Source organism: Wolffia australiana, chromosome 8 (genome assembly GCF_029677425.1).
Source record: "Wolffia australiana isolate 7733 chromosome 8, ASM2967742v1".
Taxonomy (NCBI): domain Eukaryota; kingdom Viridiplantae; phylum Streptophyta; class Magnoliopsida; order Alismatales; family Araceae; genus Wolffia; species Wolffia australiana.
Genome location: NC_135842.1, coordinates 13,015,222 through 13,038,579, shown reverse-complemented (window position 1 = coordinate 13,038,579; position 23,358 = coordinate 13,015,222). Strand labels below are relative to the sequence as shown.

Here is a 23,358-nt window from a genome sequence, read left to right as displayed (position 1 = left end):
TCAAGAATTTTCTGATGTCAAAGTTATGTTGAATCTTAAGAGGTTATCGGCAATAAAATTCTAGCAAATTCATTTCCACTTGGAATATTACATTAACAGTCCAGAAATATGATTTTTTAGATTAAAAATAAATATATAATAATCCATATTAAAGTAAATTATACTAAAGTCTAAATTACTAAGATATTCTTTGGATATAACAGAGAAATAGTTATAAGCATTTTTTTCAATTATTTTGTTACATTATATCTATATGATACATTATTTTATTCGAAATATTCAAATGACTATAGGTGTATTTAAAAATGATTGCTTACATAATTATTTCAAAATGATGCCTTACTTATGGCCTGAAAGATAAGAACATAATGAGTGTTTCCTTCTTCTTTATACAAAAAATATTCCCAATACTGTCCACCCGTTCACATAAATATTTTTATTTTCATTTCTTTTGAAGATGACTTATCCCATATGAAACTTATATCTTATAATGAATAATATTTACAAATTTTGTAACTGATGTATTCAATATTAGTGAATGAGTGACAAAATATGGAAACATATCATAAAAACTCGAGATGATCAAGAAGGATTAAGAAAATATGAACGTAATTATACTACCAAGTTTATTGATAAATGATAAATTGAGGTTAATTATGTCATCGAACAATTTCGAGTTATGAAAAAAATTTATTGGAATTTCCTCATTAAGCACAGCATGAGGGTGGAATCCAGAGGGAGGTCTTGAAAAATTAAATGTTATAAAAAACAAGTATAGTTTTACATTTTAGAAATGTTTTGATATTTTTATTTTTATGATATTAATTTTTCATCAAAATTTTGAGTGGAGCTTCCTTTTCCCACCTCTCCATTCATACAGTTGGATCTACAATAGAGCCTCAAATTTTTGTCAAAACAATATTTGAGCTCTTTTCCTCCTAAAGAGGCTGATTGAAAGAGAGTGAGGGTTTTGAAGGTCCATCAAGCTGTTCTTGGTGTTTTGAGTGATTGGGAAAGATCAACAGAGAAGAGGAGAGGCTGATCTGTATCAGAAATGTGCCTTGATCCTGGTGGAACATAGGATCTTAGGTTAGTCTCTTGCCTTACATTGGTGTATCTCCTTCACATCCCTTTACTAAGATATGCATCCTTATTTTAATCATCATCTTATTATCATCACCATCTTCTATAATCTCACCCTACCACAGCCATCTATGATCTTGATCTCATCAGCTTTATCTCATACAAACTATCTAAATCATCTAGACCATCATCCTTCTCCATCTCCCAACTACATATCCATTCTTCTATCACATCCATTGGTTAGATCATTAGCATCCCTTCTTCCACCATTCTATTTCAACATCATCTATCCACATCCAATCACATTTATTCACCCATTCCATCATCATATATTCTTATTCATATTCTAAATACATTATCACTTCACATCTTCATATGTCTCACACTTGCATTTCCATTTGATCTATCCATGTCCTCCTACCAATTCATCATATTTGTATTCATAGCATCTTTACAATTATCACCTTTTTGGATTCATCACATCATTATTCTATATTTCATATGTATATCCTCTCATAGCCCTTGAATAATTATTTAAGGAGTATTTAAACCCTAATACCATTTCCTATGGAGACGATCCTTGCTCATTACTAACTAGTCAAATTATTTTATGAGTAAAATTTCATAAATCCATTATTGATTAACTCAAATATCAACGATAAACTAACATCCTAAATTTGAGTTTATCAGTGTACAAAATATCTCATGAATTTTGCTACAAGATAACTTTTTAGTATGTTTTGATACAGGTTATGTTTCACAATCTAGTGACAAAGACAAAAGAAACATGTGAAGATTTAAAAGTAACACACAAACCTTATTTGTCACATAAATTAGGGCCCAAGCTGGTGTTTTTTTCTTCATTTTATCAAGATCAACTAATCGGGATCAATGTTGTCTCATTTTGACACCCTTAAGAAATAGTGAAACCTAGAAAACTAATGCACTAAGGACAGCAACAATAAATTGGGACATAATTCAAGGATGGGATATAAGGAGGGGGAAGACAAGTTTCAATAGAGGAGGACCAATGTTCTCAACCCTTGCATCTAATTCCAAATATTCAAGAAAGTAACCAAACATTTATCCTCCGATAGGAAACCAGCTTCCAAATTTGAATTTATGGATTTAGTCCTTCAATTCATGTCTCTTTTGACATAGTCTCTAAAGAGGGTTAAGTGATGGAAATATATGTGGTCACCAAGCTAATCACACAATACATATCTTGTTCATTAATAGATTGTATTCACTATAGTGCACATGTGATGCTTATTATGAAGGCCATGAATACATGAGTGGAATTGGTGAATTATGATGAGATCCTAATATGGAGAATTTAGGGTTCGCCCAACCGATATCCGATATCGAACAACCGATATCCAATATCCAGAAAAAAATGGGACAGTGTTGGATATCGGATATCGGATATCGGACGATATCCGTCTCTAAGGGGTAGACGGATATCAGTACCGGATACCGTAGGTAGAGGGACACGACGGATACCGTATGCTGGATATTGGTTTTCGATATCCGGATATCGGTTTTTGATATCCGGGTATCGGTAACCGGTATCCGCATATTTTTTCCCATTCCATCACAATCCCAAATGGGAGATTTCTAAATTCTTTTGAGGTATAAAGTTGCCTCAGCCGTCATATATATAAATCCCATAGAGCGCGCCCACAGATGCTACGTCTTGTAAACATTAGATATGTCCCTATGACGTATTAATCTAAGTGCATACTCAAATCTAATAATTAATGTTTGAAAGAAATTAATATAATGGAATTTTACAAAAATAAAAGCGCATACTCGAAGCTCGCAATTAATGTTTAACCGAAATTAATATTTCGAAAAGTAAACACATTTTTAGGCCAATTTCTTAAACAAATTCTCCCCCACTTTTAGGTGCTTCAACATGGTTTATTTAACCAAAATTTATATTAATAAATGAAGTGCAAATTTGAACTAGGTAATTAACTTATTTGGTTACGTGTACATTTATAATTTTGGAAAATTCAAAAATTTCTTAGGAAAATGCTACAAAAATTCTGAAATACATTCTCCCCCAACTTTTTGAACCAAATGTCAAAAAATATATAAGTGCATACTCAAAGGCCACAATTAATCTTTGAACGAAATTAATATAATAGAATTTTACAAAATTAAAAGTGCATACTCGAAGTTCGCAATTAATGTTTGGAAAAAAATAATATTTTGAAAAGTCAACAATTTTTTAAGAAGATGTTGAAAATTTCTTAAATAAATTATCTCCCACTTTATTTAACCAATATTTATATTAATAAATCATGTGCAAATTTGAACTAGGTAATTAACTTATTTGGTTACGTCTACATTTAAAATTTTTGGAAAATTCAACAATTTCTTTAGGAAATGCTGCAAATTTTCTTAAATAAACTCTCCCCCAATATTTGGTGCTTAAACATGGTTTATTTAACCAATATTTATATTACCAAATAAATTGCAGATTTGAACTAAGTAATTTACCTGTTCGGTTAAGTGTAACTTTATAATGTTGGGAAATTCACCAGTTTTCAGGAAAATGTTGCAGAATTTTAAAATAGATTCTCCCCCAATATTTGGTGCTTCAACATGGTTTATTTAACCAATATTTATATTATTAAATAAACTGTAGATTTGAACTAAGTAATTTACTTGTGTGGTTAAGTGTAACTTTATAATGTTGGGAAATTCACCAGCTTTTCAGGAAAATGTTGAAAATTTTTATAATAAATTCTCCCCCACTTTTTGGTGCTTCAACATGGTTTATTGAACCAATATTTATATTATTAAATAAAGTGCAGATTTGAACTAAATAATTTACTTGTTTAGTTAGGTGTAACTTTATAATTTTGGAAAATTCAACAATTTCTTAGGAAAATGTTAGAAATTTTTTAAATGATTTCTCCCCCACTGTTTGGTGCTTCAAAATTTTTATTTAATCAATATTTATATTATTAAATAAAGTGCAGATTTGAACTAAATAATTTACTCGTGTGGTTAAGTGTGAATTATTAATTTTTGAGAATTCAACAATTTTTTTGGGAAATGTTGAAAAAATTTTAAATAAATTCTCCCTCAATTTTTGGTGCTTCAACATGGTTTATGGAACCAATATTTATATTATTAAATACATGGTAAATTGAACTAGGTAATTAACTTATTTGGTTACGTGTACATTTATAATTTTGAAAAATTCAACAATTTCTTAGGAAAATGTTGCAAAATTCAATAAATAAAAATATTAATTTATATAAATGGTTAAGTCTAAATTTTTAACAAAATTCAATAATAAAAAGGACAGTGGTGCAAAGTTTTAAACAAAGGAGGCCTTCTGTAATATGTAATCGTCAAAAACACGCCCTTCCCCTAGGAATTTCCCCACGGCTCTGTCAGAGATTTGTGCTTACTTGGTCATCATCTGCATAGCGAAAGATAAGAAATAAATAACGACGATTACGTAAGAAATGAAAAAAATGTAGTCAATTTAGTTGATGTGTACCTCGAGCACATGCGACTACCCCATCTTGTCCATCCTCGCCATACGAATCCAGATCAATGACAGTGTACCATTGTTTGTTGTCCGCACGGAGCCAACACTTCACAGTGATGAGTGTATCAATGCTTATCGGCGACAGACGTGATCTCTTGTAGATGACAATAGTGTTGCCCACCGAGAACATGCACTCGACAGGAGCGCTTGTCGCACATACAAACAACAGCTCCCTCTTAATGGCTGCAAGTAATGGGAAGCGCTTCGCCCTTGTGCTGGCCCACCAAGATAGTGGAGTGAACTCTCCCTCATTAGGCACGACCTCCGTTATGTATTGGTTGAACGCGTCCCAGACCGACCTCGTTGACGTAGGTGCCAGTCTCACTTTCTGCATAACATTCTGTAGCCAAGAGTCCAACTCTTTACCTCTTGAGTGCCCCTCTTTAGTGTCCCCTCTAGGTCCATGCCTCAGCGAGTCACATGGTAGCAAGGACCGTACGTATGAGATGGTTGCTTCTCGGACACCCGGATGGAGCATTGCCCCTTTGTGGAATCGATCCATCAATGCCGCGCCGGTGTTTGGCTCAGTTGCCCACAAGATCTCTACATATTGTGCAAGCTTGCAATGCATCACCTTACACGCTTGTGCCATGTTGGAACGATCTCCTTCATGCTACTGCCGTACGCATGTGAAGAAATTTCCATCTTCGATTTGCTGGACCACTTCCTCCATGTGTGATTTGAGGCTGTCTATGAGATATAATACATCACATATTGCAGGTGTCACTATCTTGAAAACAAGATCGGTGGATACAGCGAACCGTGCAAGGATGCGACAAAATTCTTTCACCAACTCCCACTCGTCCTTCGACATCTTTATCGCCTTTCCCTTCTAGCCAAAAACCTTCAACACTTCATCAATTACATCACGCTTCTTCACGGCGACGATGGCTAACATAGGGTAAGTGCGGCTCAATCGGGTCGGACAGTCTAAGACGACCATGTTAGAGTCCTCGACTTCGGGGTCGTCTTCACATGCTTTTGCATAATGTTCTCTCCATTGAGTAGAGCTTCGAATACTGTGCACTAGTGTCCGCACCTTCACAACTGCATCACCCAAACATAACAGCCGGCGTGCTCCGTCGTTGTCGTCGGATGCTGAGAATATATTTCTGATCTCGTTGTCATGGTTGATGTCATACTCGTCTGCTGTCCTGGTCACGTCGCCTTCTTCGGGCTCTACAGCTTGGGCCGAAGGAATGCCAAAGCTTTTTATTGTCACTTGCACGATAATGTTCAGAATGTGTGCAACGCATGGGACGTGCCTTCTGGCGCTAAATGTCGGGTTGACGCTCTTTGTCTTTTTTGCCATCAAAGCCAACATCTTTTTGTTCGCCAAGGCATTATCAGTGGTCACGGCGTAAACTTCCATAAATACCAGTCACATGTAAAGTCACATGTTTAATTAATAAGATAAGTTTCAAGCTGAATGCTGACCTTCGGCCGCAGACAGAATTCTTCTAGGGCTTGGAGAACGATGGACGCCATGTTGTCCCCATCGTGCTTACCGACCATTTCCCCGATGGCAAGTACCTGCTCTCGGTACACCCATTTATCGTCCATCCAATGGACAGTGATGCCTAGAAATCCAGTAGCGTTCTCTACAGCCCACGCATCTATAGTGAGGGACACTTGGTCCACGTTGTCCCATAGCTCCTTCACATCTTGCTCATGGGTCCATGCATTTGGATGGTCCTCTGCTTAATGACCTTCGCACTAGGAGGATCCAAGTCGAGCAGTGTCACTTTGCACCACATCTCCTTGAACGCGACATTCTGAACAATGCTCCACGGTGAATCATTCATGCATATAAACTATGCAATGACATTCTTCATCTCGTCTAGCGTATGCCCTCTAATTGGCCCTCGTCAGCTTGGCTCTGCCTATTGTTTACTTTGAATTTTCTTGGATATACGCAGCTGATCAAGACCTATTTAAATTTCTAATGTTCTATTCAGCATATTTTCCATGAAATCGCAGGGAGAAAAAAAATGGTATTTAATTTGCAGGAGGAGATGGAGAAGTCTTATTGAACAAGGAAAAAATATAGATGTAAAGATAAAAAATTTATTTTTATTGGGCCAGTTATGGAGCGACTCAAGGACTGGGCCTCAAGCAAGCAGCTAGGCCAGCGAACGCTCAGCGCTCAAGCCAGCCCAGCCGCTGGCGAGGCCCATTCACAAGGAGAGGCCCCAATATCGCGCACACAGCAGGCCCATAGTGGAGCCCACGCAGGCTCACGGTCGAGCCCGCGCAGGCCCACATCGGATCGCATGAGAGAGGCTGACGAGGGTCGCGGGGAGGCGTGGATGAATAAGAAGACGCATTGATGACTGGATGCTGACGGGTTAGGAGACCGGGCACACCGTCCATATCAGGGTCCACGGCTGCAACTTAATCGCAGCCGTCGATCCCAAATGAAGCCCATCGAACGACCAGGAGCAGTTCAGTTCTCTTCTGCCCCTGGCCGTTGACTCCGCCGGCCGGAGGCCGTTCTCGGCCGGCGAGGGGGGACCAGCAGCGATCCTACGGCCCGGGAGGATTCCCATGGCCATCCTCCTCCATCTGACGGCCTCTGGGGCACGTCCCAGACCGTTAAAAGGGGCCGAGAGCCCCAAATTTTTTCATCTCCGACCGTAAGAACACAGGGACGGCGGAGAGCTCTCGCAGGTGACCGAGTAGTCGACGAGGTGCCGTGACACACCTCTAAAGCTCAGAGGATTCTCGAGAAGATCTCAGAGGTCCTTTCTTCATCGAATCGCACCCGGACGGAGGAGGAGAGTCAGAAATCGAGTTCGGCAGCAGCGACCGGTGCCGCCACATCTGCTCTCTAAATCAGGGCGTTCTGTGAGGTTTGATCTCTGTAGATTATCCCTATACATCTGTCTTGAGCTTGGCGGCCAAAAAAAAAAAAGTGTATCAAACATTTCATCATATAATTGCAGTTTCTATTTGTTTTGATTTACTGATTTCTTATAGGCATTTCATCGAACACCTAGTGTGTTCGATGAACCATATTCGATCTGCCTAAGTTCAACCTTATAAAAAATTTAAACAATATATCTACGTTTCTTCCGGGCATTCTGTCGAACACCTTGCGGTCGTTCGACAGAATCACTCAGTTACTCTTCTCTCTCCTAATTTCAAATCTCTTTCAGGCATTCTGTCGAACACCCTGCTGGCGTTCGACAGAAGTGCCCGTTTCTTTCTTTTACTAAAACGAAAACACGTGAACAAAATTACTCTCCCTCTTCTCATTCGAGTAATTCGTCGAACACCTTAAGGGCGTTCGACGAAAGATCGTGGTATCTTCGATTTCCCCTAAAAAAATTAAAACAAAAAACGTATAAAAATTACAATATCATATATATAACTCTCTAATTTCGTCCACCTCTTGGAAATTTGGTCGAACACCTTTCAGGTGTTCGACTAAATCTACCTATAATTTATTAACTAGACCATAGAGAAATCTATAAAAACTATATAAATATATAAAACCTCTAAATCTGCTTATAATAAATCTGCGATAAGAATGTGATCTATATAAGTAGTACTTTGTAATTCTAACCTATTCTATAGTTATACAAAATTTCTTAATCACTAATATCTTCTACCCCTTTCTAAAGCCTCTTTACACTACTTAAGTTCTTACTTATCATATTATAGCTAGGTACTCACTTATTATCTTCCCATCTAGCTTATTAATATATATATACATCTCTAAAACTCCTTTTCTCTCCCCCGTCCTCTTATTACTACTACTTATATTAAGCAACCTGATTCCATCACTCGCTAAACTACTCTCATTCTTAGAAATAGTACCTAATAGCCTAATCCTTTCTTCTTCTTAGTAGCTATTAAGGTATATCTATATATATCTAACATTCCCTTTTCTATACATATCTTATTAAACTAATATCCTCTATACTTTCTTCTTACTTATCTCTTCTCATTCCTATTATCTTTAGTATCATTATTACAATTTAATAAAGATAACTCAACTATTGAATTTAAACCTAAAGGCCAGTCCCTGTGGAGACGACCTTGCTCACGCTATACATGAGTAAGTTTCTATTTTTATAAATTTTATTTGATTGTAGGCAAATTAAAATTACAACGACCATTAAAAATTTTATTACGCAATTTGCCTTCGTCAAACGTAATGTGACGGGACGAGACAGGTTGAAAAATGATGGAAAGGGAATGAAACCAGATGGGACGTGAAATACAGTTCAGAACATGGTGGAACAGGACTGGGAAGGCAGAAATGGGGTGGAGGGGGATATAATTTAATGGGACAGAAATCAGTGGGACATGAACAGACGGGCTGAAATGGGGCGGTAGGCGACGTGATTTAACAGGACGGCGGTGGTATGAATTTTATTGGATTTAAAATCCTCTAGGATATGAAATGATGCATATCACAAATGCATGCTTTCATCTAAGAAAATGCCAAGCTCATGATTATCGATGATCTCGTTTGCATAACTATTTAATTTGTTTTAGAGATGATTGATATTTGTTTTGGTGGCCAGTGTTTTTCATGAAAATATTGAGCGCACGTACCTAAAAATTTATGATACCCATAATAATATTTAATTTCTTCTGTAGAACTCTTGACCCATTTGTAAAAGTGATGATTGACATTTTAGATGTAGGATAGTATTCATTATCCTGAAATTGATTATCTATGGAAAATCATAGAAATCAAATTATCTATTGAAATCAAATTTGTTTGCCCTCTCTCAATGATAACACATCCCTCACTCCCCCTTGTCTTTTGGCCCCTCTCTCAATCCCTCTATTTCTCTTCAGTCTTCACCCATCTCACTCCCTCTCTCTCCACCCCTCTCACTAGTGCATCTCTCTCTTAACACATCTCTCTCTCTTGATGTAATGAAACTAAATAAAGTATTTCTGATTCATAACTGTTATTTATTCTGAATTTTCTAATGCATGCTCCTTTCATGGTGACAAAAAATAGAGTAATGGAGCCTGCATCTGGTACCACCCCGAATTAGACTGCTAGGGCTATGTTGGAAGTATCTGCTGAATACCTTGAGATAGAGGTTGATGAGAACATCTCGTCTTGAAGCAAAATACACAATTGGTCCAAAATTTTAGATTTATTTATTGAAATTGGCCTGTACCAGTACTAGTGTATGATTTGTCAAGCTCAAAACCCCAAGCATAGGGTCATCATCAAGTGAAATATAGATAAGAGCACAAACATGTTTTGGAGACATTTGGAGCAAGTTGCATGATGACATCAGGGGAGTTTCGATGAAGCAGGTTACTCGTCTCCAATATGACTTACAATGCAACAAGTTGTATCTAAGCGGCCTCACCATGGAGCAAATTAAGGAGGAATTTGTTAGGTTTATCTAAGACAATGATTGACCTTGGTGACTTGTCAAGAAGAAGTCCTTCTTTGTGAAGAAGTCCTTCCAAAGACTATGGTTCTATGGGATAGAAGTGTAGGGGGAGGTCCCTGGTCCAGATGTTGTGAAAGAAACAACAGAAAGGATGTATAGAAAAGTGCAAGGAAAATTGATGGCCATGTTTGCTGACGTCCAAAGTGTCTCTCTTATTGTAGATGCTTGGACATCCAGAAATAACATCACCTTATTAGGTATCAATGCCCATTGGGTTGGCACCAATTGGAAGCTCAGTGAACTACTTCTTGGTTTTCGACACATCAAAGGATCACATAGCGGTGCAAACTTGGCGAGGATCGTCATGGAAGTTATATACAAATATGGCACCGAGTCAAAGCATTGTACCATTACTACAGAAAATGCATCTAACAACAAAATGATGGTAGCCTCCATTGTGGGCATTGAATACCGTGAATCCTCAATTCACTATGGAACGCCACATACCATGCGTCACCCACATCCTCAACCTCGTAGTCCAGGATGTATTGAAGATTATTTGTAATCCACAAGCACCAGAGAGTAGTACGCTACGCGTAAGAAATTTTTGCACAAAGGCATTGCTAGACACCAATAAACTAGTTAAATCAGCCATGGATGATAAGATAGTACATCATCCAAACTTGCACCATTGGGAGCAGTTGTTTCTCGCGTAAGAGCCATTGTTAATGCCATTCAAGGCTCCACATAACTATGTTGAAAAATAGTTTGACCTTTGCAAAATGTTCAGACTTTCAAATTCAAACAAAATAAAGGTTGACTGCCCAACGCATTGGAACTCCACGCTTCAAATGTTCGAGCGTGCTCTTTCCAAGAGAGAAGTGCTCAACAATATGGTCTACCATTCATATAGACATCAACTAAGGACTATGACATTTGTCAAAATGACTGAGAGATGCTTGATGAATATGTGGGAGTCCTCATGCCATTGTGTGACAGTTCTAAATTTGTCTATCCAAAGAAGAAATTACCAATCACAGGAGTAACATCACTAGTCGTTGAGTTTACAACTCACCTTGAAGAGGCTATGCAGAATTCAGGGGAAGCATTGCAATTAGAGCAAAGGGATGCATTGCAGACCGTGTGCGGTGCTATGCATTCTAAACAGATGCAATACACAATCTTACTTTAGCGCAATCAAACCTTTACTACAGCGGCAACATTGGATCCACTTTCAAAATTAGAGGTAGTGGATCTGTCATACCTCCAGAATGTGCTCTCCTATCTTGGCAGTCTTTTGGATAATACATCAGATCCAAACACAACTAACTATGAGTCGGAGCAGGGAAAAGTGTTAGAAGGTCGACGACCACCGCATTATCTCACCTCTAGATGGCAGTTTATGTGATCGAGCCATCATCAGCGACCACGCTCAATGCCCAAAAAGAGGTACAGAAGTATCTCAACATCTCATGCAGTGAGGAGGAAGATACTCTCTAAAGCTGGTGGAAGGAGGTCGGCACACGATACTTTCCAAAGTTATCCAAAATTGTGCTTTAGTATCTTGTCATAAGCCCGTCAAGTGCACAAGTGGAATGACTTTTCTTTGTCAGCCAAGGCATCACCACATATCAAAGATCCCACCTTGATGCAGAGAGCGCTGAGATGCTGATGGTGTTACGAGCATGGTTCCATCGTCTAGACCAATGCTCCTCAAACTCAGATGATGACATCGACAATGATGAAAATTTATGCATCGGTAAGTAATGTTCAATCTCTTTCATTCTTTTGCATTATTATGTTCCCTACTAATATTTTTGTCCATTCCATCTAACAGAATAACGAAGAGGAACACCTGGAAGGCACTCTATGGGACGTAACATACATCTTCATACACATCAAAGGCGATGTCAAACTGCTCTTCAAACTACTGGTTCTATTTCCACGACAAGAAATAATTATTTATCGTTCTTTCTTATTTCTTAATGACTTGTTGTAGAAATGCTTTTAGAATTTGACAACTATGCGTAGTTTAATTTCTGTCTTAACATATATCTCCAAGGATTTCTCTCTTATCTCCCTCTCTCTCTATTCCTTCACCCATCTCTCACACTCTCTCTTTTCTTTCTCTCTTCTCTCACTCTCTCTTCTCACTTTCACCCCTATCTTATCACTCTCCCATCTGATGATGGCCTAGCTCAGGGAAGGGATTTTTCTGCTGCTTAATAAGAAAAAAGAGCTTTTGTTTGAGTTCATTACAGCTAAAGTTGATTGTTCTTGACTTCTTTTATCTCACCATTTGAAGTTTTGGAGCTTTGATTTTTCTGCTTGGCCTGAAGAGGACATAACACTGAAGAGGACAAACAGAACTCTACGGTGGACAAGACATCTGAATTTATTTAATGTTTTCATCCAACCCATGTTTTCATCGCCTTAGAGGTCTCCCGGCCTAAAGTGGCATGCTTCAAAGGTCCCCTTTGGCATGCTTCAGAGGTCCCCTTAGGTCGTTTCATACCCCCCGTCACCTGTGATTCTCTTAGTTATGAGGAAATTGAGAGAAGAAGATAGAAATAAATATGGGTAAGCGATTAATGATTCTGTGACTTTAATGATTTGGCTTAATGGCATATAACACTGAATTTATCACTGTCATTGTCAATGCTGAATTTCATCTATCATTTTAGATATGAAATGAATGATGGGAAGATGACTATCATTTAGGTTATTAATCTGTCATTGTCATCATCATCATCATTACCCTGAATGAATATGAACCCTAATGTACTGGAGTTTATTATATGAATGACTCTATTATGCAGAAGAAAGCTATTTTGCCTCAAAGTCCTGGCCAGATGTGTTGTTTCAGTTACTCAAGAGATAGTCCACCTGCCGAGGATTCCAGGCTCCAAATTAACAACAATCTTCAAGAATTTTTAGAGTCACTAATGTAGTGGTTTGATTTAGGTCAATACATCCTGAGACACAAGTATATTAGAGAAATGAATTCTTTGTGAATAGATAAATCATTCTTAAAATCTTGATGATGAATTTAAGGCCCTGTGTTTATCTTTTGATATACTGTGATTTCAGAAAATTCAACCCGGGTATGTGGGAACATGAGAGACTGCTTCTTCTACACAAAAATAAACCAAAAAAGTTAAAGTAAATAAACCCAAAAAAATTCATCCGGAAGTTACCGTCCCCCCGTCCAAGGCCTCAGTACGGGACAGTTCGTTCAATCGAAGTCGAAATTTTGTCCATGAACAATCTTTTCGTCCATGGACGAAAAAACCATCCCGTCCGCGTCCCTGCACTATATCCGTGACAGATGACTAAATGAAGGGCCGTTTCCTTCCCTTCCCATCAGAGGGACAATTAAAACCGCTATTAACACAGATAGAAGGATGACGGATGACGGATGACGAAATAGCCACCCGTCCCGTCCCGTTCGTCTTCCGTTCTGAACCTTAAACCAGAGAGAGAGATGTACAGATTACAGAGATAGAGAGAGATAGAGAGAGAAGGCGAGCTTATCCGATCTCCATAGCCGCGGCCATGGCGGCCGCGACGAGCTTGGTCGGAGGTTTGGTCAGCCTCGGCGGAGCTTCGCGGCGGAGCTCCGGCGAGAAGACGAGCGGCAAGCTCTTGCTGAGCAGTCGAGCCAGGGCGCCAGCCTTGTCTTGCTTTGTTCGGCGATGGGGGCGACGGCGAGAGGCTGGCGGCGCCGCCGCCTCCATGGACACTTACTACGGCGGCGACGACGAGGTTGACGGCGGCGCCGCTGAGACGCGGCGGGCGGCGCCGCCGTCGTCCGGCGGCGCCGACGCGGCGCGGCGGCTGTACGTCGGCAATCTTCCCTACTCGCTGACCCCGTCCGACCTCGCCGAGGCCTTCTCCGAGGCTGGCTCTGTCTCCTCCGTTGAGGTTCCCTCGTTTTGTCTTGTTCTTGATCTTGTTCTTGTGATTCTGATTTCTTCCTACTTCTGCTTGCTTTTTCTTATTTATTCTTCCTCTTGTTCTTACCTCTTTAAGTTGTTTTTCTAAATGCTTCTTCATGCTTCTTGTTGTTATAGTTTGCTCATAACTTGTTTTATCTTCTTCATGCTTCTTATTATTATGGTTTGCTTATAGGTTCCCTCGTCCCCATCGTATTCTTGTTCTTGATCTTGTTCTCGTTCTTGTTCTTCTGATTCTGATTTCTTCCTACTTCTGCTAGTTTTTTCTAATTTAGTTTTCCTCCTCTTGTAGTTTTTTTTTTTAAATGTTTCTTCTTATTCTACTAGTTTGTTTTAACTTTTTGATCTTCTTAATGCTTCTTCTGAGTATACTTTGCTCACATGTTATTTTATCTTCTTCGTGTTTCTTGTTGTTATAGTTTGCTCAGATCTTGTTATTATAATTTGCTTACAGATTTTTTATCTTCTTGATGCTTCTTCGTGTTAAATTTATCTGATAACGTACTTAATCTTCGTGATGCTTCTTCTTGTTATAGTTTGCTCATAACTTCCTTTATTTTCTTGATGATTCTTCTCTTAAAAACATCTTTTACCTTCGTTTATGCTTCTTCTTCTTCTTGTAGTTTTTAATTACGACTTCTAGCTTCTTTAGTTTCTTATTACTACTTCTAGCTTCTTCTAGTTTCTTATTACTACTTCTAGCTTCTTCTAATATCTTATGATTACCTCTAGCTTCTTCTAGTTTCTTATTACTACTTCTAGCTTCTTCTTGTAGTTTTTAATTACTACTTCTAGCTTCTTCTAGTTTCTTATTACTACTTCTAGCTTCTTCTTGTAGTTTTTAATTACTACTTCTAGCTTCTTCTAGTTTCTTATTACTACTTCTAGCTTCTTCTTGTAGTTTTTAATTACTACTTCTAGCTTCTTCTAGTTTCTTATTACTACTTCTAGCCTCTTCTTGTAGTTTTTAATTACTACTTCTAGCTTCTTCTAGTTTCTTATTACTACTTCTAGCTTCTTCTTGTAGTTTTTAATTACTACTTCTAGCTTCTTCTTGTAGTTTTTAATTACTACTTCTAGCTTCTTCTAGTTTCTTATTACTACTTCTGGCTTCTTCTAGTTTCTTATTACTACTAGCTTCTTTTAGTTTCTTATTATTACTTCTAGCTTCTTCTAGTTTCTTATTACTACTTTAGCTTCTTCTTATTCTTCTTCTAACGTTCGGTTCACAGGTTGTGTATGATCGTGTCACAGACAGAAGCAGGGGCTTTGCCTTCGTCACGATGGGCAGCGCCGACGAGGCATTGTCAGCCATCCGCATGTTAGACGGAACTGTAAGCTCCCCAGCTGCTGTCTCCAGCTAGCTTGGTCCTTACAATTGCGCAATCTCTTGCAGCAACTGGGCGGGAGGACGGTGAAGGTGAACTTCCCAGAGGTGCCCAGAGGAGGAGAGAGGGAGGTGATGGGCCCGAAGATCAGAGAGGCTCGTCGGAGCTTCATCGACAGCGAGCACAAGCTCTACGCCGGTAACCTCAGCTGGCTCGTCAACTCCACTGACCTCAGAGCAGCGTTTTCCGGCTGCGAGGGGCTTCTCGGCGCCAAGGTCATCTATGAGCGGGACACTGCCCGGTCAAGAGGCTACGGATTCGTCTCCTTCGCCTCTGACGAAGATGCCCAGTCAGCCCTCGCCGCCATGAATGGGGTGGTACGTGTCTTGAATCTTAACATGCTATCAGAGACCAGGTTGAGTGATTGAATCATAGGGGCAACACACTGAACCTTGGAGGCAGTTGTTGAGGGGATACGTTGAAGTCAACACCGTGCCTAGAATTGTTTAAGAGGAAACATAGCCCTTTTCTATTAGCTATGGCATTTAGCTCAGTGATTGGCACTTGAATCTTAAAATTGTATCAGAGCTTAGGTTTGGGTCTGAATCAATTACGCAATATGCGGAGTCTTGGAGGGGCAGATGTTGAGGGGGGCTGTTGAAGTCAACACCCTACCCCAAATAGTTTTAGAGGAAAGTAGCTCCCTTTCTACCAGCTATGGCTTTTGGCATTGTGATAAGCATTTGAATCTTAACATCTCCCATTTAGTAACAACGCGAGCGAGGACCCAGGGAAAGCGTAGCAAGTATCAGAATTTGAGCTTCTTTTTCTGTTGATGGGTTTTCAGGAATTGCAAGGACGGCCGCTGCGGCTGAATGTGGCCATAAGCAGTGGAACAGGGGGCACGAACACGTCGGAGACCGCTGCTTCGACTGCAGGGCTCAGCCCCTGAACATCAGGGTTGTTGGTGGAAGAGAAAGTAAACGGGGGTTTAAGCTCATGGAGCCGCCTTCCTCTGTCTACTACGAGTTCTTCGCGTTGACTTTTGAGTGAAACAAAACAGTTTTGATTCAATCTCCACAAGGCCCTTTCTCTCTCTCTCCCTGTTTAACTTTCTCGCAATCGCTCTCTTTCTCTCTTCTCATCTATCTGTTTATCTTTATTTGTCTGCCTCTATCATCTATTTTAACTTGTCTCCTTCCATCACTTTCCGTTTTGTCTCTTCTTTTCTTATCCTGTCCCATACTCAGAGTTTCGAGTTGTTTAATTATGTATCTTTCCCTGTCCTCTAATTTTGGTCTCTGTAACTTTCCCACCTTTCTTTGTTCATCTCCATGCTTGTCTATACCTCTCTCCTGTTCTGTATCATTTGTTTCTCTCCTTTTGTTTGTCTGTATCTTTCTTCTGTTTCTATTTGCCTGTCTCTCTGTAACTTCCTACCTTTCATCGTTTCTCTGCATTCCTTCAGATATATATATATATATATATATATATATATATATATATATATCTTCCTTTTTATTTCTGTCCCTCCCTCTCTCTCTCCCATTTCTCTCTTCTGTTTCTATGAATTTCTGTCTCTCTTGAACTTTCTCTTATTTTGTTTCTGGCTAATTCGATCCTTCTTTCTCTCCCTTAATCGGATTAATTCCCTTCTTAATCTGACCAGAAGAACTAACAAAATGAATGGCACTCAAAAATTTGCGCCGCAGGGCTCGAGCTTACTCTGCAAGAATCTGAGGACATGAGAAATGGAGAAAGAAGGACCACCGTTGACTTTTGAGACACAGAGCCTGGCCACAGAGAGCAAGTTCCTCAGCTCCCCCGAGTCGTAGGCCTCGCCGAGGTCAGAGTCAACCATCTGCTCCATTGACCGCGAAAAGTCAGACCCCTCGATCCAACGGACTAGATCTGCTCCTTGACTTCCAAATGATTGACCAGTCACCAGCTCCAGAATCAGAGCCCCAAGCTGGAACAGGACCGACCGGTCCCCTGCGTAAAGTCCACAATCAAAAGTCAACCCATTTGCCCCAAAGTCAACGCTCCGGGAGATCTGGACCCACCCTTGGAATCTACGTCAGCGGGGGATCTGCTGACTTTCTCGGAGACGTTCATCAACCCGACTGCGGACAGCTGGCATTCCGGTGTAGGAAAAAAGTCAAACTAACTGAATTCTGGGAGAAAATGGGTCAGTCATCAGTTAGCTCACCTTGGCCATGACGCCGCCATCAAGGAAAATTGTCTCGGCGGAGACCGTGAGATTTCTTGGCTGGGGATCACAGAATAGACATAGGTACTCCTGCATGGTCAAGCTAAAGTCAAATCTAAGAGAGTCAACTCACATGACCGGCGCGAATAGTCAACCATAACATTTGAATTAGTTCATCTGCTTTGAGCAATGCCCACCAGGGAGGCGGCGATGTCGACAATTATCCGGAGCCGCGCCCGCCAAGTCAATGGAGTCCTCAGAGGGTCTACCCACAGAAAGGGTGGAAGAGTCAACGGTGAGAAAAAGTCAACAGTCAGGTCAGAGGGCATGTACCATGGATTATCTCCCTCAGGGTCCCATTCTCCGTGTAGCTGAACACGAGGAACCTGCCATTGAATTTTCAAAAGTCAATGTCAGGAGTGACGAAAACATCAACATAAACAAATTTTGAACCCAGAAGGGGCAAAATTTGTGGCGTTGACCTGCCGTGCTCTTCGGAGAAACCAAGGAGATGGATGATGTGGCAGTGATGGAGGCGGCTCAAGAAGAGGACTTCGCCATAAAAGGCAGTCGCACCATCGTCTCGTAACGGGTCAACAGGTTTGACCTTCCTCACCAAGCCCGCAATTCCGTCAACGAGATGGGCTTTGTAAGTGGTGCCGCCACTGCCGGGGATTACTCTGCTAAAGCCATCTGTTGCTCTCTTAATCTCCTTGTAGGTGAAGCGCCTAAGAAATGGCAGAGCCCCTGACAAACCGATAAACCAAGAAAAATATTCTTACCTATTAATATTTATCTTTTAAGCAGAATTATGGATTAGAAAAAGGAAACGAGGAAGATGATACAAGTAGACGAAGACGAGGAAAGGGTAGATGAAAGGAAGAAAAGATTTCCCCTTGACATAATTATAATATCCCTAGTTTGCATGACAGGGAAATTCCATAGTTTGCATGTTTGTGAAAAAAGATGGATCACACGATGCATTAATACCACTTACTGTAAAAGTTCAGGGCAAACTGAATATCTTCAAGAAACCCAAAATTTTTTTTAAAAAAATTAACATTATAAGAAAGGTGTTCATGGCTTCTCCCCTTCTTACAACCAGCAGTTATAAACTCAAAACCCCTTAAAAATAACCATAAATTGTCTCTGCGTTTTATCAGAAGAAATTGTATGATTTGGATAACTGCAAAAAGAAATATTAAGAAGAATAAGGAAACCATTTTGTGACTGACAGGAGACCATTTTATTTCCTCTTCTAACACACTCAAGAATGGAAATTTTTGGATCACGATAAGAGGATCAATTGAAGAAGAGAACAATCACAATTTAGAATCTTTAACCGATGTCATTACAGAAGCATGATTCTATTTCCACATCAGTCGACAAATGCTAGATTAATATTCTGATAGACGTATTTCCTTTGTTAGGTTTCCATACATTTCATCAACGGCAAACTTTGGATCAGATCATCAAGCTAAAAGGCTTCATAGGCTTGATCGAAGGGATTTTTAAAAAATACCCAACTGGCAAAAAAGCACCCAATTCAAACCCCTCTTCCCAATTCAATGATCACAGCGAATATGAGCCAAGAACTAAATTGGGTAAAGCTCAATTTTTTGAACCCTTTTCGAAGAATTCGGAAAGATGGAAAAATGTAATGCAAATTCAATTATGAACAACACGAGAGAGTGAGAGAGAGGGAGAGAGTGAGAGAGAGGGAGAGAGGGAGAGAGAGAGAGAGAGAGGGAGAGAAAGAAAGAAAGAGGGGGAGAGAGAGAAAGAGGGGGGAGAGAGAGGGAAAGATAGAGAGAAAGAGAGAGAAAGGAAGAGAGAGAGAGAGAGAGAGAGAGAGAGAGAGGGAGAGAAAGAAAGAAAGAGGGGGGGAGAGAGAGAGGGGAGAGAGAGAGAGAGAAAGAGGGGGGAGAGAGAGGGAAAGATAGAGAGAAAGAGAGAGAAGGGAAGAGAGAGAGAGAGAGAGAGAGAGAGAGATCACCCAAATTAGCAGAGGGAGGTGACAGACGGAGTCTCCGGAGGATCCGACCCAGAACTCTTCTTCGCTTCTCCTTCCACATTGAATGTTGAAATTGAAGAAATTGGGAAGAGCGCTGGTGAAAAAAAGCAGCAAATTTCAAGACTCTTTACAGTTAAGATCACTGCCCGAGAAGTTGAAGGAAGGAGATCGCAGGTTCTGCAAGAGAAAAGGGAGAAGGATGGAGTCCTTCCGGCCATATGAGTTTCAGGGCCGACGGTAATTGTTTCTTTCGCCATGTTGGGAATTGATGCCAGAGGATTTACCGCATGAAAACAGAGAAACCCATCAACCATTTGCTGCAAGAAAAGCAAAAAACACGGGTTCGGATGAGAGAGAAAGGTAAAATGGGAGGGAGAGAGAGAGATAGAATGTCCGCCCACATGGCGTAGGGACAGGGTAGCTTGGTGGGTCTTTATGAATGAGATTCAGGCACAACTATAATGATGGCTGTAACTTAGAGACCGATAAGATCACTGTCCTTTGTCCTCTCTCTCTCTCTCTCTCTCCAGCTCTCTCTCTCTCCCTCACTTTGAAGCTCTCTTTCAATCTCTCTCTCTCTCCCTAACTTTCAAGCTCTCTCTCTCTCTCACTTCCAAGCTCTCTCTCTCTCTCACACTGTGAAGCTCTCTTTCAATCTCTCTCTCTCCCCTCACTTTCAAGCTCTCTTTAACTCTCTCTCTCCCTCACTTTCAAGCTCTCTTTAAATCTCTCTCTCTCCCTCACTTTCAAGCTCTCTTTAAATCTCTCTCTCTCCCTCACTTTCAAGCTCTCTTTCAATCTCTCTCTCCCTCACTTTCAAGCTCTCTTTAAATCTCTCTCTATCTCTCCCGCACTTTCAAGCTCTCTTTAAATCTCTCTCTCTAGCCCTCACTTTGAAGCTCTCTTTCAATCTCTCTCTCCCTCACTTTGAAGCTCTCTTTAAATCTCTCTCTGTCCCTCACTTTCAAGCTCTTTCTCCGACTGTCTCTCTATTTCAAGCACTTTCTATCTCTCTCTCCCTCTCTTTCAAACGCTTTCTCCGTCTGTCTCTCTATTTCAAGCACTTTCTATCTCTCGCTCTGTCTCTTTCAAACGCTTTCTCTCTCTCCCTCTCTTTCAAGCTGTTTCTATCTTTGAAACATTTCAAGATCTCTCTCGCTCTCTTTCAAACGCGTTCTCTCTCTCCCTCTTTCAAGCTCTTTCTCTCTCTCACTCTCTCTCTTTCGAGCTTTCTCTCTCTCCCTCTCTTTCGAGCTCTTTCTATCTCACCCTCTCTCTTTGGAGCTTTCTCACTCTCTCCCTCTCTTTCAGGCTCTTTCTATCTCTCCCTCTTTCTTTTTCGAGACCTCTCTCTCCCTCTCTTTCATGCGCTTTCTCACTTTCCATCTCTCTCATTCGAGCTCTCTCCCTCCCCCTCTCCTCCAAGCTCTTTCTCACTCTCCCTCTCTCCCCTCATTCGAGCTTTCTCTCTCCCTCCTTCAAGGTCTTTCTCTCTCTCAAGCTCTCTCTCTCCCTCCCTCTATTTCAAGCTCTTTCTCTCCCTCTCTTCTCTCTCTCAAGCTCTCTCTCTCCCTCCCTCTATTTCAAGCTCTTTCTCTCCCTCTCTTCTCTCTCTCAAGCTCTCTCTCTCCCTCCCTCTATTTCAATCTCTTTCTCTCCCTCTCTTCTCTCTCTCAAGCTCTCTCTCCCCCTCCCTCTATTTCAATCTCTTTCTCTCCCTCTCTTCTCTCTCTCAAGCTCTCTCTCTCCCTCCCTTTATTTCAAGCTCTTTCTCTCCCTCTCCCTCTCTCCTCTCTTGCAAGCTCTCTCTCTCTCCCTCCCTCTATTTCAGGCTCTTTCTCTCTCTCTCACTCTATTTCAATCTCTTTCTCTCTCTCTCTCTCTCCTAATCTTTGAAACTCTTCAAGCTCTCTCTCTTCCTGTCTCTCTTCCGAGCTTTCTCTCTCTCTCTCTCTCTCTCTCTCTCTCTCTCTCTCTCTCTCTCTCTCCATCTCTTTGAATTTCTTCAAGCTCTCTCTCTGTGCCAAACTCTTTCTTGCTCTCTCTCCCTCTCTTTCTCTCTATTTATAACTCGCTCCCTCTCATTCTCTCTCTCTCTCCTATCTTTCAAACTCTTTGTCTTGCTCCTTCACTTTCTCTCTCTCCCTCCCTTTCAAGCTCTTTCTTTCTCTCACCCTCTTTCAAGGCCTCTCTTTCTCTTTCTCTATTTTCCTCTCTTTCATGGCCTCTCTTCCTATTTCTCTATTTCCCTCCCTCTCTTTCAAGCTCTTTCTCTCTTTCCCTCACTTTCCCTCACTTTCCCTCACTTTCCCTCTTTTTCAAGCTCTCTCTTCTTCCCCCACTTTCCCTTTCTATCAAGCTCTTTCTCTCTTTCCCGTTCTTTCAAGATCTTTCTCTCTTTTCCTCTCTTTCAAGCTCTTTTTCTAGCTCCCTCTCTTCCAAGATCTTTCTCTCTTTTCCTCTTTTTCAAGCTCTTTTTCTCTCTCCCTCTCTTTCAAGATCTTTCTCTCTTTCCCTCTCTTTCAAACAGTGTCTCTTTATTTATTTATTTCCCTCTCTTTCAAGCTCTCACTCACTTTCTCTCTCGCCCCACTCTCTTTCAAGCTCTCACTCACTTTCTCTCTCGCCCTCTCTCTCTCTCTCGCCCTCTCTCTCTCTCTCTCTCTCTCTCGCCCTCTCTCTCTCGCCCTCTCTCTCTCGCCCTCTCTCTCTCGCCCTCTCTCTCTCTCTCTCTCTCTCTCTCTCTCTCTCTCTCTCTCTCTCTCTCTCTCTCTCTCTCTCTCTCTCTCTCTCTCTCTCTCTCTCTCTCTCTCGCCCTCTCTCTCTCTCTCTCTCTCTCTCTCTCTCTCTCTCTCTCTCTCTCTCTCTCTCTCTCTCTCTCTCTCTCTCGCCCTCTCTCTCTCTCTCTCTCTCTCTCTCTCTCTCTCTCTCTCTCTCTCTCTCTCTCTCTCTCTCTCTCTCTCTCTCTCTCTCTCTCTCTCTCTCTCTCTCTCTCTCTCTCTCTCTCCCTCTCTCTCTCTCTCTCTCTCTCTCTCTCTCTCTCTCTCTCTCTCTCGCCCTCTCTCTCTCTCTCGCCCTCTCTCTCTCTCTCGCCCTCTCTCTCTCTCTCTCTCTCTCTCTCTCTCTCTCTCTCTCTCTCTCTCTCTCTCTCTCTCTCTCTCTCTCTCTCGCCCTCTCTCTCTCTCTCTCTCTCGCCCTCTCTCTCTCTCTCTCTCTCAAGCTCCCTCTTTAGTTTTCTCTATCCATTTCTTTCAAGCTTTATCTCTTTCCTTTTCTCTCTCACTTTCAAGATTTCTCTCTCTCCCACTCTCCATCTCTTTGAAGAGGTCTCTTGACTCATCCGTAGTACATGCACAGTGTATTAATTCACAATCCTTAATACAGTACTTGAATTCACAATCCCTGAATCCACAGAGTTAACTTCTCCAACCCTTGAGTCCAAAAAAGGGTTATATTTGAATCCACAAGCACAAGCACTCTCTACCAAAGAGAATACTCAGATGGGAGATACAAGAGTTTCAATAAAACAATACACTTCAATAATAATTCTTCAAGGGTACATCAGGCCTTATATAGGCCACACCAAGTGCAGGGTCATCCATAGTGACAGTACCCATGAAAGGACAACTCAAAACATTGAGACAAGCAATTATGACAAGCTAAATCAAAGATTCTACAGCTCTGACAAGCCTAACAGGCCTGCGCATATATATTCTTCAGATTCTGGGTTTGAAGAATCAGTCAGAAGATTTCTTTGTGGCTCAAGAAGATCCTGATAGAAAAAAACAAAAGAACTGCAGCTTTGAGAAGATAATTATT

The 23,358-nt window shown here is 40.8% G+C and overlaps 2 protein-coding genes across 2 annotated transcripts; one reads left to right on the top strand and one right to left on the bottom strand.

Annotated features, from left to right (window-relative positions):
- Positions 1–13,534: 13,534 nt before the first annotated feature.
- Positions 13,535–16,412, top strand: CP33 (chloroplast RNA-binding protein 33). Its single transcript, XM_078579677.1, has 4 exons — positions 13,535–13,956; positions 15,221–15,322; positions 15,385–15,693; positions 16,164–16,412. The coding sequence occupies exons 1-4, from the start codon at positions 13,588–13,590 to the stop codon at positions 16,266–16,268; spliced, it is 885 nt and encodes a 294-aa protein (XP_078435803.1). The 5' UTR covers positions 13,535–13,587; the 3' UTR covers positions 16,269–16,412.
- A 591-nt stretch (positions 16,413–17,003) lies between these two features.
- On the bottom strand, positions 17,004–20,265 carry LOC144707071 (Protein kinase superfamily protein). The gene is made up of 8 exons (XM_078580192.1): positions 19,671–20,265; positions 19,522–19,591; positions 18,008–18,272; positions 17,859–17,911; positions 17,723–17,790; positions 17,526–17,615; positions 17,380–17,449; positions 17,004–17,308 (listed from the first exon to the last, which is right to left on the bottom strand). Exons 1-8 carry the CDS (start codon positions 19,851–19,853, stop codon positions 17,010–17,012), a joined length of 1,098 nt encoding a protein of 365 aa, XP_078436318.1. The 5' UTR covers positions 19,854–20,265; the 3' UTR covers positions 17,004–17,009.
- Between the last annotated feature and the right edge of the window lie 3,093 nt (positions 20,266–23,358).

Bases quoted from the DNA above. Each gene is read 5' to 3' on its own strand.
- CP33 (XM_078579677.1), top strand. From the start codon at position 13,588: ATGGCGGCCGCGACGAGCTTGGTCGGAGGTTTGGTCAGCCTCGGCGGA. The intron at 13,957-15,220 runs GTTCCCTCGTTT...TTCGGTTCACAG, and splicing joins GCTCTGTCTCCTCCGTTGAG to GTTGTGTATGATCGTGTCAC. The intron at 15,694-16,163 runs GTACGTGTCTTG...ATGGGTTTTCAG, and splicing joins TCGCCGCCATGAATGGGGTG to GAATTGCAAGGACGGCCGCT.
- LOC144707071 (XM_078580192.1), bottom strand. From the start codon at position 19,853: ATGGTTGATGGGTTTCTCTGTTTTCATGCGGTAAATCCTCTGGCATCA. The intron at 18,273-19,521 runs GTGATCTCTCTC...TCGGTTTGTCAG, and splicing joins ACCTCCCTCTGCTAATTTGG to GGGCTCTGCCATTTCTTAGG. The intron at 17,912-18,007 runs GTCAACGCCACA...ATTCAATGGCAG, and splicing joins TTCTCCGAAGAGCACGGCAG to GTTCCTCGTGTTCAGCTACA.